The sequence below is a fragment of the Haliotis asinina genome, chromosome 4, assembly GCF_037392515.1.
Source record: "Haliotis asinina isolate JCU_RB_2024 chromosome 4, JCU_Hal_asi_v2, whole genome shotgun sequence".
Lineage (NCBI taxonomy): Eukaryota > Metazoa > Mollusca > Gastropoda > Lepetellida > Haliotidae > Haliotis > Haliotis asinina.
In genome coordinates, this window is record NC_090283.1 from 14,172,237 (window position 1) to 14,193,097 (window position 20,861).

The 20,861-nt window shown below is 39.9% G+C and overlaps 1 protein-coding gene across 1 annotated transcript; it reads right to left on the bottom strand.

Moving 5' to 3' along the window:
• Window positions 1–1,443: 1,443 nt before the first annotated feature.
• LOC137281305 (trafficking protein particle complex subunit 14-like) lies at window positions 1,444–19,715 on the bottom strand. The gene is made up of 12 exons (XM_067812478.1): window positions 19,343–19,715; window positions 18,206–18,428; window positions 16,785–16,871; window positions 15,198–15,306; window positions 13,947–14,094; window positions 13,355–13,434; window positions 10,993–11,070; window positions 10,311–10,411; window positions 7,496–7,574; window positions 6,455–6,524; window positions 5,432–5,730; window positions 1,444–4,891 (listed from the first exon to the last, which is right to left on the bottom strand). Exons 1-12 carry the CDS (start codon window positions 19,703–19,705, stop codon window positions 4,756–4,758), a joined length of 1,773 nt encoding a protein of 590 aa, XP_067668579.1. The 5' UTR covers window positions 19,706–19,715; the 3' UTR covers window positions 1,444–4,755.
• Window positions 19,716–20,861: the final 1,146 nt, after the last annotated feature.

Here is a 20,861-nt window from a genome sequence, read left to right on the forward strand (position 1 = left end):
TGACACTTCTCTAAAAATCAATATTGCACTTATCTCATTAATACTATCATCCCCAAGCAAAGCCACCCTCTTATTTATTCCAGAAAAAAATACATATTAAGATAACAATATTTTAAAATTCAAAAGTTCGAATGATCGTTGCATTAAATCAACTTTTACACCCTCAACCAATTGAACTTTACTTCAACTGACATCCCAGAAATATGCCTTAAAACGGACATGCACATCTTGAGACAATCTCAAAACATAAGCATGTTCACAAGTTTCATACAAATAATCACTGTTCATTGATATGTGAAGGTGGCAGAATGTGGAGTGATTTGCATTTTACACTGCTTTTAGCAATATCCCAGCAATATCATGGCAAGGGACACCGAAAATGGGCTTCACACATTGTACCCATGTGGGAATCTGAACCCAGTCCTTCAGCGTGACAAGCAAATGTTTATACCCCTGGGCTACCCCAACCTCCACAACAGAATGTGGAAACAGGTCAACCATTTCAAAACACTGTTGCACCAAAGCTAATAAGGGCAAAAATGGTTCAATAAAAATGTACAAAAAAAACAAGCAATAAGCAAAAATAAATATGTCATGGCTGAATTCTTGATGATAAATACTTAAACATATGAAAAAAACTTAAATGAGCAAAACATAAAACAAGCATTTGTTCTTTGCGCCACACCTGAGATTTTTCATATACATGCATATTGGAGGTGTTTTTGTAAACCTTGATGTACTGTACTACTGTTCTCAACAAATTTGGTTGCACCTCACCAATAAATGTTTGATTTGCAATAACCAACATCAGAAACACCTTTCTTCTGAATGATATCCAGCAGAGTATATTTATCATAAATTCATGAAGTGGCACAGATAAAAGACAGGTGAAACCCTAAAGCAGAGGTATGATGCCAAAAGAAAAAGAGTTAAAACTGGATCAATTCTAGGATTCCTACCCTCAATGAGCAGATACTTGCACAGCCAGGGGAGGCAACTTGAAATGTGTCTTCTTGCAGGGCCCTCCATGCCCAAAAGTGCAAAAGGGAAATGGGAGTATAAGCACAAGCACAAAGACAAAAAGATGGAGAATACTGAAACAATGTGGAGATTCAGTTTAAGGTTATTTCCTTCACACTGTGACTCCTCACCACTAGTGTCTGGACATATGGGAAATATAAAAACTGGAGTATTCCATAAAAGAGTAAATTGTTGGACTCAAATTATTTCTCAGCATAATCAGTCATTAACTCATACCCTATACTTTAGTACATTCCCTGCATTTGAGGGGATTACAACCTGAGTAAAAAATGTTTGGGATATCAACTCCTACTTTTGTGAAACACAATGTTTAGGATATCAACTTCTATTTTTGTCAAACACAATGTTTAGGATATCAACTTCTATTTTTGTCAAACATTATGTTTTGGATATCAACTTCTATTTTTTGTCAAACATTATGTTTTGGACATCAACTTCTATTTTTGTCAAACATTATGTTTTGGATATCAACTTCTATTTTTGTCAAACATTATGTTTTGGATATCAACTTCTATTTTTGTCAAACATTATGTTTTGGATATCAACTTCTATTTTTGTTAATCACAGTGTTTTGGAAAACAATTTCTATATTTATCAAACATGATGTTTTTGAGTTCCTCATATGCATCATAATCAATCTCATGAAATCCTACCATCTACACCAATACATTGAATTTCTAACATCCTGAGTTAAATTTTGTTAGATATCAATGTCCTTAATTGTAAAAACAATAGTTTTGGCGTTAAATCTTACATCTTCTACAGTGGCATTGAGAGTTGTCAACTACAACTTGCAACTAAATGCAACATCAACTTATTCTTGCACCAGATTACAGACGCCATTATGACATTATGAATCCTGAACCACATCACTGAACTGAGAAATGAGGACAATATCAACTTTCTATTTTTACCTCATAAATTCTGATAAAAACTCACAGGTTAGGTCCGATGTTTTGAGTATGATAAGCATTTCATTGAGGACTATATGTTTATTAGTTTTTATGTTAGATCGCAATTCATCTGTCCGCTTTTGAGCCAAACGGAGTATACGTCCCAGCAATGTACAGTCAGCTAATCCAGGCCATTTAAGAATAACCCGTCCCCACTCTCTAGCTTTTATCATTACAATCGTCAGTAATGTCAACATACTGTACGTTAACCTATTCCACTGGATTTACTTAAATACAAATCATGTATATATTCTCCTCGCGCATAATGTTGTGTAGCATTTACATAATAACAGTGTTTGCATCTACACCATCGCAGTATAGAAGTTGACTATCCATACAACGTTCCTCTTCATAACACCAGCTTCTAAATGTCACTTAAAGAGTGAGTAACAATTACTCATATCTGAACTCTATATTTGAAAAACTGAACATAAACAGACAGTTCCTAATGCACATTATAAAGGTCTCGCCATTATGTTGGGGATACAGTATATGGGTACCTATATTTTTTTCTGTGTACCCTAAACGGTTGTCCTTTGTGTAAAGTGTACCATACTGGGGAAAATTTCAGATTTTGATGGCATTAAACATGTTACAGATACATAATTACACCATAAGAATATACTTCACACAAATAAATTATAAGCTTTACAGGATAGTTGACAATGGGAATGATCATTTGTAAATACATATTTTTTTCAAAATGTATATTGCACAAGCTGTAAAAGAGATTCAAAACAAGAATTACATCACAAGAATATCACCAACACAAACACTGTCATTTACAGACTAGAACAACACTAAAACAGCACTAGAACAATAAAACAATACCAGTGTCGATGTACATCAAGACCCAGAAATGGCCGACTGGAATTGACAAGTTTCAGATTCGTACTAGTCTTTGTTCCAATAGCAAATAAATAAAAAACTGATTTTTCGAACATCCAATAAAAATGAGCTATTTTATTCTAAAATTTTCAACATCTATGTTATTTATCTCTAGATTCAGCTGCTGTTTGAGTGAATTCATGTTTGATGTCATATTGGCTATACATGTACTACATTTCAACTGTACTATAATGCAAGCTATTATACTGTAAAAATCAGTAACATTTTACAAACCTTCACCTGACTTATATGCTTGATGTTGTTAAAAGTTTAAAAAGAAGGGTTAAAAGGTGCTGTGTTTAATTCTCAAACTGTGACCAGAAATCCTTAAAAGTGGCCAAAGACTTCCTTTTTCCCACATCTGACCAATCTAGAGAACCAGGGTCCTGTTCGTTAAAGCGATGGTCATGCTATGACTGTCATAAATCTATGTGACAGTTACAATCAGTTTGGCGCTAGGATAGGTACAGAATCAGGAAATCAAAAATCATGTCACCTCTCACCAGTGAAGTGAAATACATTTAATCATTTCTTTCAGACACTTATGGCATTTTTGCTGAAAGTATAGTCTCTGTTATTTAACAATAATCAATCACTATTTACTTATGGATTATCAATGCGTATGATCAATATAGATAAAGTCAGCCCTTTTAACACTAAAAGACATTGATACAAAAATGCTCCTGGTGTACACCACATTCTGATGTGTAAATGACATAATACTATTATTCAATCACTATAAACATAACAAAGGACGAATATATATTAAATACTTTCTTAAATACCTTCTTTACAATAAATAATTCAGCAAAAATACTGACAACACATATTCACAACCAGCCAATCACAATATCTTCAAATAAATATCACATAAACAATGGTGAGATTGTTTATCATAAACTATGCTAAAAACAAGGACAAAATTGATTGCACATTTGTTTAAAGTTAAAGCCTTTAAACAATACTGACAAGTACTTGAAAACATGTCTAGTGATCTCCATTTGGAAAGAGACAAAGTCACTTCACAATAACTGGCAACTGCTAATTTTGAAAAGATGAAAATGTAAATCACTTTGGGATTCAAATTTTAGGTCAGATTTGTGGCATTTTTTACCCAATTCAAAATGCCTAGGAACCAATTCCAAATGGGCTTTGAAAACCAGATCTATCTGTATCCGTCGTATTCTGTATTATGCTGGTTTGCCATTTATAATGGTTTTCTGTTTGACAGTCCGACATGATGATGATGATGATGACGACGACGACGATGTTGATGATGATGTTGATGATGATGATGATGGTGGTGGTGATGATGATGGTGGTGGTGATGATGATGGTGGTGGTGATGATGGTGATGGTGATGATGATGATGATGATGGAAAAGAATTATCAGAAAGTAACATTCGTGATGTTACATGAAGATACACAGCAAATCCCATGTGATGATGAGAAGAGTGAGTGAGAGAGTGGCTCGGTGGGTGGGTGGGTGAGTGAGTGAGGGAGTGAGCAAGGGGGTGAAAGAGTTTAGTTTTACACCACTTTTAGCAATATTCCAGCAATATCATGGCTGGGGACACCAGAAATGGGCTTCATGCTTTGTACTGATGTGGGGAATCAAACCTGGGTCTTCGGCATAATGATCAAGCACTTTAACCACTAGGCTACCCCGCCTAGTCATGATGGTGATGATGATGATGATGATGATGATGATGATGATGATGGTGGTGGTGGTGATGGTGATGATGATGATGATGGTGATGATGGTGACAGTGATGGTGGTGACGGTGATCGTGGTGGTGGTGATGGTGGTGGTGATGATGCAATTAAAGAAGTGTCGGAATGTAACATCCAAGTAACTTGATGATACATGAAGTCACGGTACATAGATCTCAAAATTTTTCTTCAGGAAATTTGCTGGATTTGTGACATCTCTTTCAATCTGCGTCAAAAGACGTGGAGGAGGAGGTCGAGGGGGAGGGACTGCTGAAGAACGCTTGATTGTTTTAAATCTGAAAAATAAAATGGAAATGTTTACTATAAATTGTATATTCATAAACTTATCCTAACTCATGCCCTATACTCCTTCTTCAATTCAACCTGCTGACTGGAAATGTATCGCAAACAAAAACCTAAAAACCTTCGTTTGACGGTTGAGGTAACTCCTGGGAAGCATGCAGCATGCTCCACTACCTGCCAGCATGACAAACTCATTACTTACAGACCACTCTATATATAGCTGGAATACTGCTGACTGGAGTGAAAAATCAACTCACACACTCAGTGCCTGGGGACTTGGGAAGTAAGAAAGGAGGTGAGTATGGTTTCAGCAGTATTTCAGCAATATCACAGAGGGGGACACCAGAAATGGGCTTCACACGTTGTACCCATGTGGGGAATCGAATCCATGTCTTTGGCATGACGAGCGAATGTCTCAACCAAAAGTTTTCTTTCAACAATCAAGGAGCAAGCCCGCATTCACTAAAACACAAATATTTCACACTAGTGGCCATTGAACTCAACACATGCCTCTCACAACACAAACCACCTACTTGATTCTCTGAGCCTCATCTGAATCTGTTGACAGAGTGGGTCCAAGATCTCCAAAGGAGTAGGACTTGGTGGCGAAAGTCTTTCGTCTCTCCTCTGCGGAGTGTGTTGTAGGAGTGTGGAGTGAGGAAGTGCTTCCGCTCCGGTCCCGCCATAGCTCCTCTGATGCAGCCAGCTGGTCCTCCGCAGATAGAGTGGAAGGAGTGTCAATGGAGACAGGAGTGCCGACTGAGTCCTGCTTGAGAGTGCTCTGGGAGTCTGGGAGTGCATAGCGAAGATTCACTTTCATCATCTCTCCAAACTGAAATATATTAGCATTTTCTTACTTCTTTCAAGTAACAAAGATTTTAAACTCCACATGCTATGTTAACCATTTATGTCAGTTTTTGACAGGTACCCCTTCTCACTGACCAAGTAAATAAGGCAGAAGTAGTGTAGAAATGGTGAAATCAGTTTCATCTTATATAGATCAGTACTGCATTCCAGAAACTGTCAAGTCAGGAAACTTGTCTAATGACAGAGTCCATCCAGGCCATCCAACAACCAGGGGAGGTAACTCTAAAGGTACAACCAGCCTTCTGGTACCTATCAAGTCACAAAACCTCTCCAATAATGAAATCTATCAAGTCCATCTTCAACCAAGGGAGATAACTCTAACTAGGTACAGCCTGTCTCCTGCAAACTGACAAGTCACAAAAGCATTCTAATATTGCAGTTATTTAGTCCCTGCAAGAAGCAAGGGAGAAAGGTCTTATTAAATAGACAGGTAAAGCCTGCCTTCTAGAAACTGTCAAGTCTCAAACATCTCTGATGGTGAACTCCATCCAACAGCCAAGGGTGGTAACTCTAATTAAATAGATAGGTGCAACCAAATTTCAACAAACTTTCATGTCAGAAAACTTCTCCAGTGATACAGTCCATCAAGGGAGGTAACTCTAATTAACACTTCCAGTTAGGTAAGTACATACAGAAGGTCAACAGTGACCAAAGTTTTGTATTTCAACTATGTATGTCGTACATCTCACCTCGTAAAGTCCTGTCTTCAGCAACTGGAAGGACACACTGACTGGCATGGTACAGCCTCGTGGACAAGCCCTGGAGAGGTCAGCATAGGTCACGTACTCATTTAACACAAAACAGAGAAGTATACAATCTGTTGATCTCCAAAACCTTCTGTCAGCAACTAAATGCTAATAGCTGAATCTTAATTTGTTTGCTTACTTTTTGATGCCACACTGTTCCATCCATATGTCAGAAGTGTGTACACAACCGAATACAGTGATCAACACCATCAGCATCAGTCTACACAAGTGGGATACGGTGACATATTTCAACCATGTCAGTGAGTCTGACCCCACACCCATCTTTCGCCTCTAACAAGTATGGTTTCCTGGGGACAATTCTGAACAAGATCTTCGCAGGTCAATTTGTCATCTTGACATTCAGGTGAGACTTTTTAAAGTGAAGATTAGCTGATCTTCTAACTGTGCAGCTGTGTCGGCTAGTATTACAATTACAGTTGAGTCAGTTGAGTCAGACATACAATCATAAGACACTGGCAAGTCCAAGGGTTGAACAATGAATAGCATTCCTTTGATACATGGGACAATGAATAGCATTCCCTTGACTCATGGGTCAAGGTCATGAGTGAGTGAATGAGTGAGTGAGTGAGTGAGTGAGTGAGTGAGTGAGTGAGTGAGTGAGTGAGTGAGTGAGTGAGTGAGTGAGTGAGTGGAATTTTTCACCACACACAGCCATCTGTAAATAACTGAGTCTGGACAATTAAGTGATCAACAGCATGAGCATCAATCCATACAAGTAAGATATGATGTCATGTGTAAACCAACCCAATGAGCCTGATCATCCAATCCTGTTACTTGCCTCTTACAAGCATGGGTTACCGAAGATCAGTTCCAACCAGGATCTTCATGGGTCAGGTCAGTTATTGGAAAAAAATAGCAAATGATGACTCTTGTTAATACAGTCATGCACATAAAATTTAATATTAAAAGTTCCTTGACAATAGTATGAACACTCCACAAGCCAGGCATGTAAGACCGACTTACCCCACATAAACATCTGGGTCGTGACACACCACAGAATTCTTCAAGTCTTCCAAGTGTTTCCTCGGCAGAACATCCTCTGCTGAGCAACGAGAAAAAACATATATGGTAGACCTTAATTCAGCATTACATTTACAGTCTTAGCACTGAGGTTGATTAGTATGATGACTCTGGGTATAGTTACCAACATAGGGATGCTATTTCACAAGCTGTACTTGTGGCAGTAGCCTTGAGATGTCTATGCTAAAAGAAGGAATTGTGTCCACACTGTTGCTGGTCTTCATACACCTTGAAATGAGGTGAAGAGATTTAGACTGACTCATCAAGATCCCTCAATGTGGATATAGACTAACCAACAACCCGGAATGTGGACACAGAGAGACTCACCAACATACCAGAATGTGGAAACAGAGAGATTCACAAACATCCCTAATGTGGACATAGACTAACCAGCATCCCTGAGTGTGGACACAGACTTACCAACATACCAGAATGTGGACACAGAGAGACTCACAAACATCCCTAATGTGGACATAGACTAACAAGCATTCCTGAGTGTGGACACAGACTTACCAACATACCAGAAAGTGGACACAGAGAGACTCACAAACATCCCTAATGTGGACATAGACTAACAAGCATTCCTGAGTGTGGACACAGACTTACCAACATACCAGAAAGTGGACACAGAGAGACTCACAAACACCCTAATGTGGACATAGACTAACAAGCATCCCTGAGTGTGGACACAGACTTACCAACATACCAGAATGTGGACACAGAGAGACTCACAAACATCCCTAATGTGGACATAGACTAACAAGCATCCCCGAGTGTGGACACAGACTTACCAACATACCAGAAAGTGAACACAGAGAGATTCACAAACACCCTAATGTGGACATAGACTAACAAGCATCCCTGAGTGTGGACACAGACTTACCAACATACCAGAATGTGGACACAGAGAGATTCACAAACACCCTAATGTGGACATAGACTAACAAGCATCCCTGAGTGTGGACACAGACTTACCAACATACCAGAAAGTGAACACAGAGAGATTCACAAACACCCTAATGTGGACATAGACTAACCAGCATCCCCGAGTGTGGACACAGACTTACCAACATACCAGAAAGTGGACACAGAGAGACTCACAAACACCCTAATGTGGACATAGACTAACAAGCATCCCTGAGTGTGGACACAGACTTACCAACATACCAGAATGTGGACACAGAGAGACTCACAAACATCCCTAATGTGGACATAGACTAACAAGCATCCCCGAGTGTGGACACAGACTTACCAACATACCAGAAAGTGAACACAGAGAGATTCACAAACACCCTAATGTGGACATAGACTAACAAGCATTCCTGAGTGTGGACACAGACTTACCAACATACCAGAAAGTGGACACAGAGAGACTCACAAACACCCTAATGTGGACATAGACTAACAAGCATCCCTGAGTGTGGACACAGACTTACCAACATACCAGAATGTGGACACAGAGAGACTCACAAACATCCCTAATGTGGACATAGACTAACAAGCATCCCCGAGTGTGGACACAGACTTACCAACATACCAGAAAGTGAACACAGAGAGATTCACAAACACCCTAATGTGGACATAGACTAACAAGCATCCCTGAGTGTGGACACAGACTTACCAACATACCAGAATGTGGACACAGAGAGATTCACAAACACCCTAATGTGGACATAGACTAACAAGCATCCCTGAGTGTGGACACAGACTTACCAACATACCAGAAAGTGAACACAGAGAGATTCACAAACACCCTAATGTGGACATAGACTAACCAGCATCCCCGAGTGTGGACACAGACTTACCAACATACCAGAAAGTGGACACAGAGAGACTCACAAACACCCTAATGTGGACATAGACTAACAAGCATCCCTGAGTGTGGACACAGACTTACCAACATACCAGAATGTGGACACAGAGAGACTCACAAACATCCCTAATGTGGACATAGACTAACAAGCATCCCCGAGTGTGGACACAGACTTACCAACATACCAGAAAGTGAACACAGAGAGATTCACAAACACCCTAATGTGGACATAGACTAACAAGCATCCCTGAGTGTGGACACAGACTTACCAACATACCAGAATGTGGACACAGAGAGACTCATTAACATCCCTAATGTGGACATAGACTAACAAGCATCCCTAATGTGGACACAGACTTACCAACATACCAGAATGTGGACACAGAGAGACTCACTAACATCCCTAATGTGGACATAGACTAACCAGCATCCCCGAGTGTGGACACAGACTTACCAACATACCAGAAAGTGGACACAGAGAGATTCACAAACACCCTAATGTGGACATAGACTAACAAGCATCCCTGAGTGTGGACACAGACTTACCAACATACCAGAATGTGGACACAGAGAGACTCATTAACATCCCTAATGTGGACATAGACTAACAAGCATCCCTAATGTGGACACAGACTTACCAACATACCAGAATGTGGACAAAGAGAGACTCCCTAACATACCAGAATGTGGACAAAGAGAGACTCCCCAACATACCAGAATGTGGACACAGAGAGACTCCACCAACATACCAGAATGTGGACAAAGAGAGACTCACCAACATACCAGAATGTGGACACAGAGAGACTCACCAACATCCCTGAATGTGGACAAAGAGAGACATACTGACTTACCTGAATGTGGACACAGAGACTCGCCAACATCCCTGAATGTGAGTACAAACAGACTCACTAAAGTCTCTGAATGAGGACTGAGAGACAAACTCACCAACATCCCTGTAGGCTGACAATTGGGTCTCCACGTTCCAGTACAGCTTCATACTTAGGAAATCCTGGAGTCTGTTGACGATGTTGTATGTCAGAGTGAAGCTGAAGCAGTCAATGGTGATGACACAGGTCACATTAAGCATGAGATATATCAAACTGAGTATTCAGTCCTGAATATTCAGGAAATGAACTACTGGCAAACAAGGATGCAAATGTAGGCTAGTGCAGGTGCAGTGCATGATGATGTAATTGACTGCACACAGCTGCACATGCCTTGCTCATAGGACTCTCACATGGTCTGTGTAGCTTCACCCATCGCACTACATTTGATGGCAGACAACCTGGGGCCCCTCACTCACAATGGCAAGTGCCAGAGGGCGGCACTCATAAATGCAAATGCAGTTCAATTGTCAGGTGAGTGTTCAACTTATCCAGTTTGCCAGTAGTGAAGATTATAAATGTTTTAAGCACATGCAAACTGTACAGATAAGGATATGATACATCAATCACCTGATAAATTGGTCCTTTCATCCTGTACATACTTTACCCCAAAACACCATACTTCATAAAACATTAACAAAATAACCACATATTTAAGACCACAAATGTTGAAGATCATGAATGATCTTCATGTTTTCTGAATATGCCAGCATGGAAAAATCAAGTCTAATATTTCAGCCTACCTTTCCCCAACCTTGGGCTGGGTGTTGCCAGTTATCGACACTGTAAACGGGGCTCTTCGTATTCGCAGTTTGGGCAGGCTGGTGAGAAACGAACACACAAAGTATAGAAACATTTTCTTTATGTGACACTATGGTGCTATTTGTTGATGAAATAAAATGAATTATCTTCTGTTCTGTTTTCATCACCCAAACAGATACAAAGGAGGAGGTTGGTCAAAACAGTATCAGATGGAAATGTCAGATGTGCAAACTACAGAAAACAAAATATTGATATATTAAAATGGCTGTGATCTGACTTGTGCAAATGGTAGACTAACCAAATCTCTTTTTCACAGATCCAATTTAAGTACCTAGGTTGTGACCAAGTTCATTAGTTTTGCATAATAAGTGAAAAGTGCATGTTTCTAGTCTCAAGTGAAAGTCTATGAGAATGTTTGTTGTAAGTTTGCAACATCTTTAGCAGCATCTTTAGCTACATCGTCTGATACTAGCTGACACACTGATACTAGCTGACACACTGATACTAGCTGACAGACTGATACTAGCTGACAGACTGATACTAGCCGACACACTGATACTAGCCGACAGACTGATACTAGCTGACACACTGATACTAGCTGACAGACTGATACTAGCCGACACACTGATACTAGCCGACACACTGATACTAGCCGACAGACTGATACTAACCGACACACTGATACTAGCCGACACACTGATACTAGCCGACACACTGATACTAGCTGACAGACTGATACTAGCCGACAGACTGATACTAGCCGACAGACTGATACTAGCTGACACACTGATACTAGCCAACACACTGATACTAGCCGACAGACTGATACTAGCTGACAGACTGATACTAGCCTACACACTGATACTAGCTGACAGACTGATACTAGCTGACACACTGATACTAGCCGACAGACTGATACTAGCCGACAGACTGATACTAGCGGACACACTGATACTAGCCAACACACTGATACTAACCGACAGACTGATACTAGCTGACAGACTGATACTAGCCGACACACTGATACTAGCCGACACACTGATACTAGCTGACAGACCGATACTAGCTGACACACTGATACTAGCCGACACACTGATACTAGCTGACAGACTGATACTAGCTGAAAGACTGATACTAGCCGACTGACTGATACTAGCTGACAGACTGATACTAGCCGACACACTGATACTAGCTGACACACTGATACTAGCTGACAGACTGATACTAGCCGACACACTGATACTAGCCGACACACTGATACTAGCTGACACACTGATACTAGCTGAAAGACTGATACTAGCCGACACACTGATACTAGCCGACACACTGATACTAGCCGACAGACTGATACTAACCGACACACTGATACTAGCCGACACACTGATACTAGCCGACACACTGATACTAGCCGACAGACTGATACTAGCCGACAGACTGATACTAGCTGACACACTGATACTAGCCGACAGACTGATACTAGCCGACAGACTGATACTAGCTGACACACTGATACTAGCCAACACACTGATACTAGCCGACAGACTGATACTAGCTGACAGACTGATACTAGCCGACACACTGATACTAGCCGACACACTGATACTAGCTGACAGACCGATACTAGCTGACACACTGATACTAGCCGACACACTGATACTAGCTGACAGACTGATACTAGCTGAAAGACTGATACTAGCCGACTGACTGATACTAGCTGACAGACTGATACTAGCCGACACACTGATACTAGCTGACACACTGATACTAGCTGACAGACTGATACTAGCCGACACACTGATACTAGCCGACACACTGATACTAGCTGACACACTGATACTAGCTGAAAGACTGATACTAGCCGACACACTGATACTAGCCGACAGACTGATACTAGCTGACAGACTGATACTAGCCGACACACTGATACTAGCTGACAGACTGATACTAGCTGACAGACTGATACTAGCCGACACACTGATACTAGCTGACAGACTGATACTAGCTGACAGACTGATACTAACTGACAGACTGATACTTGCTGAAAGATTTTCAGATGTTTAAGTAGAAGAAAACTCCACATGAAAACCTCTGTCAGGCTTTCAGACATATTTTGAACTAAACACAAAATTCTAAAGTCAAACTCTGTCCGTAATAATAGATTCCATTACTAATTAATCTGCTGCTTTGGTAAAAACTGGACCTACCATACCTGTCCTCAGAAAGACAAATATCAGAACAAATATCAGAAAGACAAACATTCATCATTATTACTATTAGCCTCTGTAATGCGTCATCCTAAAACATCTGCACAGTTATATTGACATGACAAATGAAGTGACTTACTTGAACACAGTTATTATTTCGGGTTTTTCACCAATCACATCTTTGTGACTCCACTTCAGAAACCCTTTCAAGGTAAGTTCCTGAAACATAAACTGAAAGATCAATTGTGTACTTCACTTTCAACCTTGTTATACACATCAGAAAGTGAGTTTAGCTTTACGTCCTTTTCAACAATTTTGCAGCAACATCATAGTATGAGACACCAGAAATAGGCTTCATACATTGTAACCAATTAGGAAATCAAACCCATGCCATGTCATGCTTGGCATGACAAGCAAACGCTTTGACCAACAGGCTAAAGTCTCCCTTGAACCCTCTCCCACCAAAACATTCAAATGAGTTGCCATGACTGTCACCCCCTTCGTCATTGCTCATTTTATAAAAAATTGATGGCTCTGAAGAATTTTTAGGACAAGCTTCATGTGACATGAAAATTGGATATAATATTTCAATCTCATTCTACAGAGTACTTTCCGTACAAAAGATATTTCATCTGAAGTGTGACCTCCACTTATTTGTTCCATTACCTCAGTGTCAAGGTCATCAGTTGAGAGCATATATGCAAGGTAAGCTTATCCTGACCTCCACTCACCTGCTCCATGACCTCTGCATCGAGGTCATCAGTTGACAATGTATATGCTAGGGACAGTTTCTCCTGACTCAGCAAAGTGACGGGGAAGGAGACTGAGTCTGACGACAGTGGGGAGATCAGACCACACCCACTTTCCCGGGAAAAGGGGCTGAAATGAGAAGTGAATGAGTGTCATTCATGGCTGTTCTAAGCAATATTCCAGCAATGTGCGGAGCACCCACGACATGGGCTTCACATTCTACCCATGAGGGGACTTGAACTCGGATCTTTAGTATGACAAGCAAACACCATGACCACCTCACCTCCCTATTAAATGAGATGATGAATCTCCCCCAACCATCGAAACAACTGTGTCTTGTTTTATTTCTTTTATTTTATAAAACAGGCAACCTTATTTTCTTAAACAATATATGTAGGTACAGAAATGAAAATTTGTTGAAAAATATTAGCTGACAAAATAATAATAATAATAATAATAATAATAATAATAATAATAATAATAATAATAATAATAATAATAATAATAATAATGTGAAGTGTTATGATGCACATATCTCCATGCAACAAAGTATGTTCAAAGCGCTAACAAACTGATCATCATTATTACCCTGGATAACCCAAGCTGCCTGTTAGGCGTCACATGACTTTTATCTCACAGGTATCCATTTTCTGCTTATTGAAAAGAGGCAATTTTTTAACAAACTCAATCGCAGGACCGACGTCCTAGAAACTCTCAGGAGCCAAACTGCCAAACACAGCCACCCATTCAAGGACTGTCCTAGCTTGACGGTGCTTAATTTCAACAGATTTGTGACCTGAGCACTACGCACAGGACCACTCACCACATGACAATCTACGATAACAAAAGTGACTTCTAACTGAATCCAAACCTGGCAATGAGGTCGCTGATGTATCTATGTTTACCAAGAAACCTAACTGTGAAGATTAGGTGCCTGATTAGGTTCTTGTAAGCCTAGCCCATGCTCATCACAAGATGAGACTGCCTTGGTTTTCACATGCTGTATCCCAATTGGTTTATCAATGATCATACTGTTGATTACTGTCTTACTCGTAGCTGGTCTAAACTCAATTATTCAGAGACCAAAGCCATAGAGCTGGAATATTGCTGGGTGAGGTGTTGCTGGTTAAACATCAAACAATGAATTAGTGATGTTGACATCAGCATGTCACTGGTTCAAAATAAAACCATAGACTACAGAGTATATTATATACAATGTAAGAGATGAATACTTTTCATTATCAGTGGAGTCAGAGTCGGTGGCCTCAGGTTTATCTTCCTTCTTGTTAGGGAGGATGCTGCAGTCGTGGATAAGGAGGGATTTCCCTGTCGTGTTGTTGACTGAAACCAAAATCAGTAAACGTCCAGGTTTCCTTAAAGATAATGCCCATAACAGGATTAACCATAGAAGGGTCTCATCCTCGATAATCTCCATTTGTACATTCCAGTAAATCTCCACTAGTACCCTGGATGCTTGTACAGCTCAGCCCACTAATTTTGTTACCTCCCTTTGCTGGCATTTTATACAATCAGGTGTCTATGCTTGAAGTTGAGCATGCCAATCACAAGGCTCCTAGTATCACTCACTTCTTCTACTTTTATCTAACCAGCTGAACTTGGCCACACAATTGTTTGTGGCGGAGTACTAGGAAGTAGAATGGGTTCTTGCATATATTTTTTTATGGTTTCAGACCTGTCTGTATGATTTTTCTCCCTAAATCTGAGCAAACCTACATGGTTTTGTTGACACTGAAGCTCAGTTGTAACAGCTCATTTCACTGGCTACTGTGAGAATGCTGAGCCAGCGAAGGGAGGTAATAAAATTGCCGTAGATGTATCCGGGGTACTCGTCGAGATTTATCTGAAGGTATACCCTGGAGATTATCAAGAAAGAGAGGTATGTGTGTAGGCAAAAGGGCTTGAAAGTCACATACAACATGATTACATAGTTTAGGTGGGCAAAATAGGTTGAATGTCATGCAAGAGTATTACATAGTATAAGTTGGCAAAATGGGTTGAATGCCATGCAAGAGTATTACATAGTGTAAGTTGGCAAAATAGGTTGAATGTCATGTGGGATTATTACATAGTGTTAGTTGGCAAAATGGGTTGAATGTCATGCCAGAATATTACACAGTGTAAGTAGGCAAAATGGGTTGAATGTCACGTGAAATTATTACATAGTGTAAGTAGGCAAAATCGGATGCATGTCATATGAGATTATTACACAGTGTAAGTAGGCAAAATCGGTTGAATGTCATGCGAGATCATGACAAAATGTAAGCAGGCAAAATGGGTTGAATGTCATGCGAGATCATGACATAATGTAAGTAGGCAAAATGGGTTGAATGTCATGTGAGATTATTACATAGTGTAAGTAGGCAAAATCGGATGCATGTCATATGAGATTATTACACAGTGTAAGTAGGCAAAATCGGTTGAATGTCATGCGAGATCATGACAAAATGTAAGCAGGCAAAATGGGTTGAATGTCATGCGAGATCATGACATAATGTAAGTAGGCAAAATGGGTTGAATGTCATGTGAGATTATTACATAGTGTAAGTGGGCAAAATGGGTTGAATGTCATGTGAGATTATTACATAGTGTAAGTGGGCAAAATGGGTTGAATGTCATATCAAAGATTCTTACACAGATCGAAGCTCATGCTCCTGATCACTGAATTGCTTGATCCAGACTCGATTATTTACACAATGAAACCATATAGCTGGAATATTGTGGAGTATGGGTAGGAAAACAAACCAACTTAAATCCCTAGGGACTCTTGTTTAGTGAATGAAGGTAAAACTGTGACTTACCCTGTAGAAGGAGCAGCTGACTACCCCCGGCCGGAACATGCTTCATACCAAGGACTGGCGGATTGATGACTGTCAGCTCCTTGCTCACTGTAAATATAACACAGATCTGAGTGAGTGAGTGAGTGAGTGAGTGAGAGAGAAAGGGAGTGAGAGAGAAAGGGAGTGAGAGAGAAAGGGAGTGAGAGAGACAGAGTGAGAGAAAGATGGTGCTGGGAAGCCCAGCCAAGTCAGGTAATATCAGGAGCTAAACCCACAAAAGTCTCGAGCATGCCCATGGAACATGATCCTTGGTATCTCCAGGGTATAGTGGAGATTTATCAGAACATTTACCAGACGTATGCTTCAGACCGATAATTTCATTACCTTCCTTTCCAGTCACAGCTGCAAAGGTTTGTTCACAGTGCGGCTCAGATTTTGGGGAAATCATTCAGACAAATTGACAGGTCCAAAACTTTTAAAAAAATATACAAGAACTCCTCCTTTCACAGTACCTCTGCAACCCGTAAAAGCCCATGGTAGATAAGTTCTCAACAACCCATGCTTGCTGTAAACAGTAAAAGGCAACTCAGCAAGAGGTGACTAACAGGATCAGGTGGTGAGGCTCGCTGACTTGGTTGACACGTCATTGGTTCCCAGTCGCACAGATCGATGTTCATGCTGTTGATCACTGGATTTTCTGGTCCAGACTTGATTATTTACAGACCGCTGGGTTATTTATAGCTGGAATATTGCTGAGTGCAACATAAAACTAAACTCACTACTTGTGTAGCCAAGTAGCCATAATAAGAAAGTATGCGCAAGTTTCCAGCATAGACATCTGACTGAATAAAAGGAGTCTTGTGACTGGTACGCTCAACTTCCCTGCGTAGGTACCTACTTGGTAAAAAAGCCAGCAAAGGCAAGTAATAAAATTATCAAGCCATAGATGCATCCAGGGAATAGTGGAGATTAACCAGAATGTATACCCTGGAGTCCTGGAAATACCAAGGATGGTGGAACCCAAACAATAACAAAATACATTTTTTTCTATGTTTTGACCATTACGGCAATCTAAATATATTGTGACAATAACCAGTGAGTACATAAGTGTCAAATTCAACATGCAAGAGTATTGATTACTATCATGTTTGACATGGGTACACGCTATTTTGCATATTTCCCTTTGAATAATACACCAAATTCAATCAAGAACATTCAGGAGTCAAGCGGCCAAAGACAGTCACCCATCCAAGGACTCTCCATGCCAAATGATTTGTGACCTGAGCTGCACAGCACCACACACCACCAGAGGTCAAGGGCCCTTCCACAAAGCAGTCTTAACACAGAGACAAACCTCACTCCCACTCAATACCACAGGCAGTGATAGCTGCAGCATACTTTAGAATTGACTCTGGATCGAAAATGATTGTGTTTTAACCAACCTGTTTTCTCCTGTACCGTTTTACTCTTCAAATTGACAAAACTGTTAAGCTGGAAGTCTTTCTTTGCTTCCTGATCTGGTGTCGGCTTTGCGGGTGATGCACACAGCCAGACTGTGACACTGAACAAAACCTTCTGGTCATTGCACGGAGTGGAGAGATTGTTCAGGACTGTTTGTAGAGGGAGGATGAAAGTGTTGTCATTGAAGAAATATGGCTTAACAATCTGAAATAATTGGTGAAGAAACAATGATTCGCATGATTAATACCATGATTATAATATATTAATAATAATTAATATTCCCATGTAACAAATAAGGGAACACATGAAAGTACAAAAGTTTCTTTATTCTTTTCCAGGTTTCTTCACAATGCATGTATTGCACTGTTGGTCAAATTCTGGATATAGATGAAAGAACATGTGTACTTTCAATTAATGTGTTCCCTTATGTGTTGCTATGAGTATATTTTCAAAATATATTTTCTCTTGTAAATCAAGCTACATGTGCAATATCTGCAACTATAGGATACTGTTTGCATTGTTGTTTGTTTTCCCATAAATATGATGGATTTATTCATTGCTTTTTTTTCTTTATCACCTATATTTCAGCTACATAGTGATCGTCTGTCAATAATTGAATCTGAACATGATAATCCAGTTATCAACAGCACAAGCATCAATGACATGTGCCACCACGATGAACTGAAATAACAGAAAGACTTCCACTTGTATCCCCTCTTAAATCTGATTCTAGTCAAATCATATCGACTGAATACATAGTACTCATTTGATAAGGATGACTTTTAACATATTTCTGTACTTGTATCAGGACACACTGAAAAACATGTCCAACTTCTAAAAATGCCACTCAAAGAAAATTTCTCTCATGGTTAAAATTTAGGGGGGAAATCAGATGAACTCATGAAGTCTTACCCCTTATTGTTATTAAAACTAAATGAAGTCTGTGAAACTTAAGATGGTCGAAATTAACTAATATACTCTCTGTCACTCAGACTGACCATAAGGTAAGCAGAGAAAACTGCTTACCCTGGGTAGCGATGTCAGAAAGAAAACCAAATTTCGTAGTAATAATCATAATCATACTAAACAGGCAGAAAACGGGGCGAAATACTACTCACCAAAGAGCTGGTCGGTTGTGCCGATAGTGGCTGCCTGTTAAAAATCGCTGTGTTGTATGTGGCAGAAACTGAACATGTTACAAATGAATCATTGCCATTATTTGATTTCACAGCTGTTGTCTTTTTGTTAGGGCTGTTATTGATCTGCCCAAAACAGCAGTGGCCGGCGAGCTGTGTTATGCGTCGTTTCCACGCTTCTTTCTGATTTTCGTTGGGGCACGTGACAATTATTGCACTTTCAACTGCTTCTCCTACATATATTGCTTTCTTGTCGCACAAATCTTCCAGGGTATAGTTTTCGATATTGCCATTTTGAGGAAAAACCAGTTGCACGTTTCTTAAATCCCCCTCCTCATCCTCCATTGTTGTGACCGGAAGTGGAAGTCTGAAATAGAACTTTACATAAGAGAGTCATATTTGTTAACACCATGACACGTATTCGAATGTCTGTAGTCAAATGAATTTTGAAGGGCTTCAGAACTAAGCTACAAAGTCCAATAATATTGTAATTATGTAACTATGGTAGGATATTTTATGTATGACATCTTCTTTATTATATCACGATGCACCGTTTCGGTATAGATTCATATACAGTTGTCAAGAAAAGGTGACGTACTGCAAGATGATGACGATGATAATGGTAATGATAATGACGGTGGTAATCATGCACAATGATAATGATTTTAAGGTTTTTCGAGGCCAGTAATAGGGTATGTATTAAATATGATGGTGACTGAGTGCTGTTTGTCGCCGCACCAACAATCTTGCAAATATTCCTGGTATTTGCACAGACGGGCGATAGCTTCGACGAAAGCTTCCTCTTAATTGTTTGTTATGACTAAAAGTGTGTAGTGCATAGACACAGAAAGGATAAAGAAGGAGGAATTCGTGTATCAAAGTACATTTCATAACATCGGATGTCAAATTATTCCCAACTCCCTCCGTGTCCCCCTGACAAATACATTCACAAACTTAGTCACATTTCATGTGGTTTTGCTGTTAGTTCTTCTCGTCAGCCAGGCAGACAGAAATGTAATTAGTTGTGTAGATTCTGTACACCATTATTGATTCAGTAAAACGTGACATTCAATCATACATTGACGTACGAGACACTAAAACAGTTATATATGGAATGGTGAACTTGATACAGTACATGCTAAAAGTATATTACACACACACACACACACACACACACACACACACACACACACACACACACACACACACATATACATACACCCACATATTAACAGGGAAATACGTACCGAGTTGTACTAATTCCGATATATCAAAAACCACCACACCAATGATTCACAAGTCAATACCGCTGACGTGCCACTGGGACTAGGTGGGACTCCAAGACGAACTAAACCTATATAGCAGCCCTTTCTCAAGTACACAAACAGACATATAAGTATTTAGTCATTCATCTAACTTAAGCAGACAGGAAGTGTGGTGTTTTCTTTGTGTCTAGATATCGTGTCAAGTTTTTTTCGATCTTCAGGTATATAAAGTGTGA

Excerpts from the sequence above, each read along its gene's own strand:
- LOC137281305 (XM_067812478.1), bottom strand. The coding sequence starts at position 19,705 with ATGGAGGATGAGGAGGGGGATTTAAGAAACGTGCAACTGGTTTTTCCT. Across the intron at positions 16,872-18,205 it reads AACGGTACAGGAGAAAACAG|TGAGCAAGGAGCTGACAGTC; the intron begins GTTGGTTAAAAC and ends TTATATTTACAG. Across the intron at positions 7,575-10,310 it reads GTCAGCCTACAGGGATGTTG|CAGAGGATGTTCTGCCGAGG; the intron begins GTGAGTTTGTCT and ends CTCGTTGCTCAG.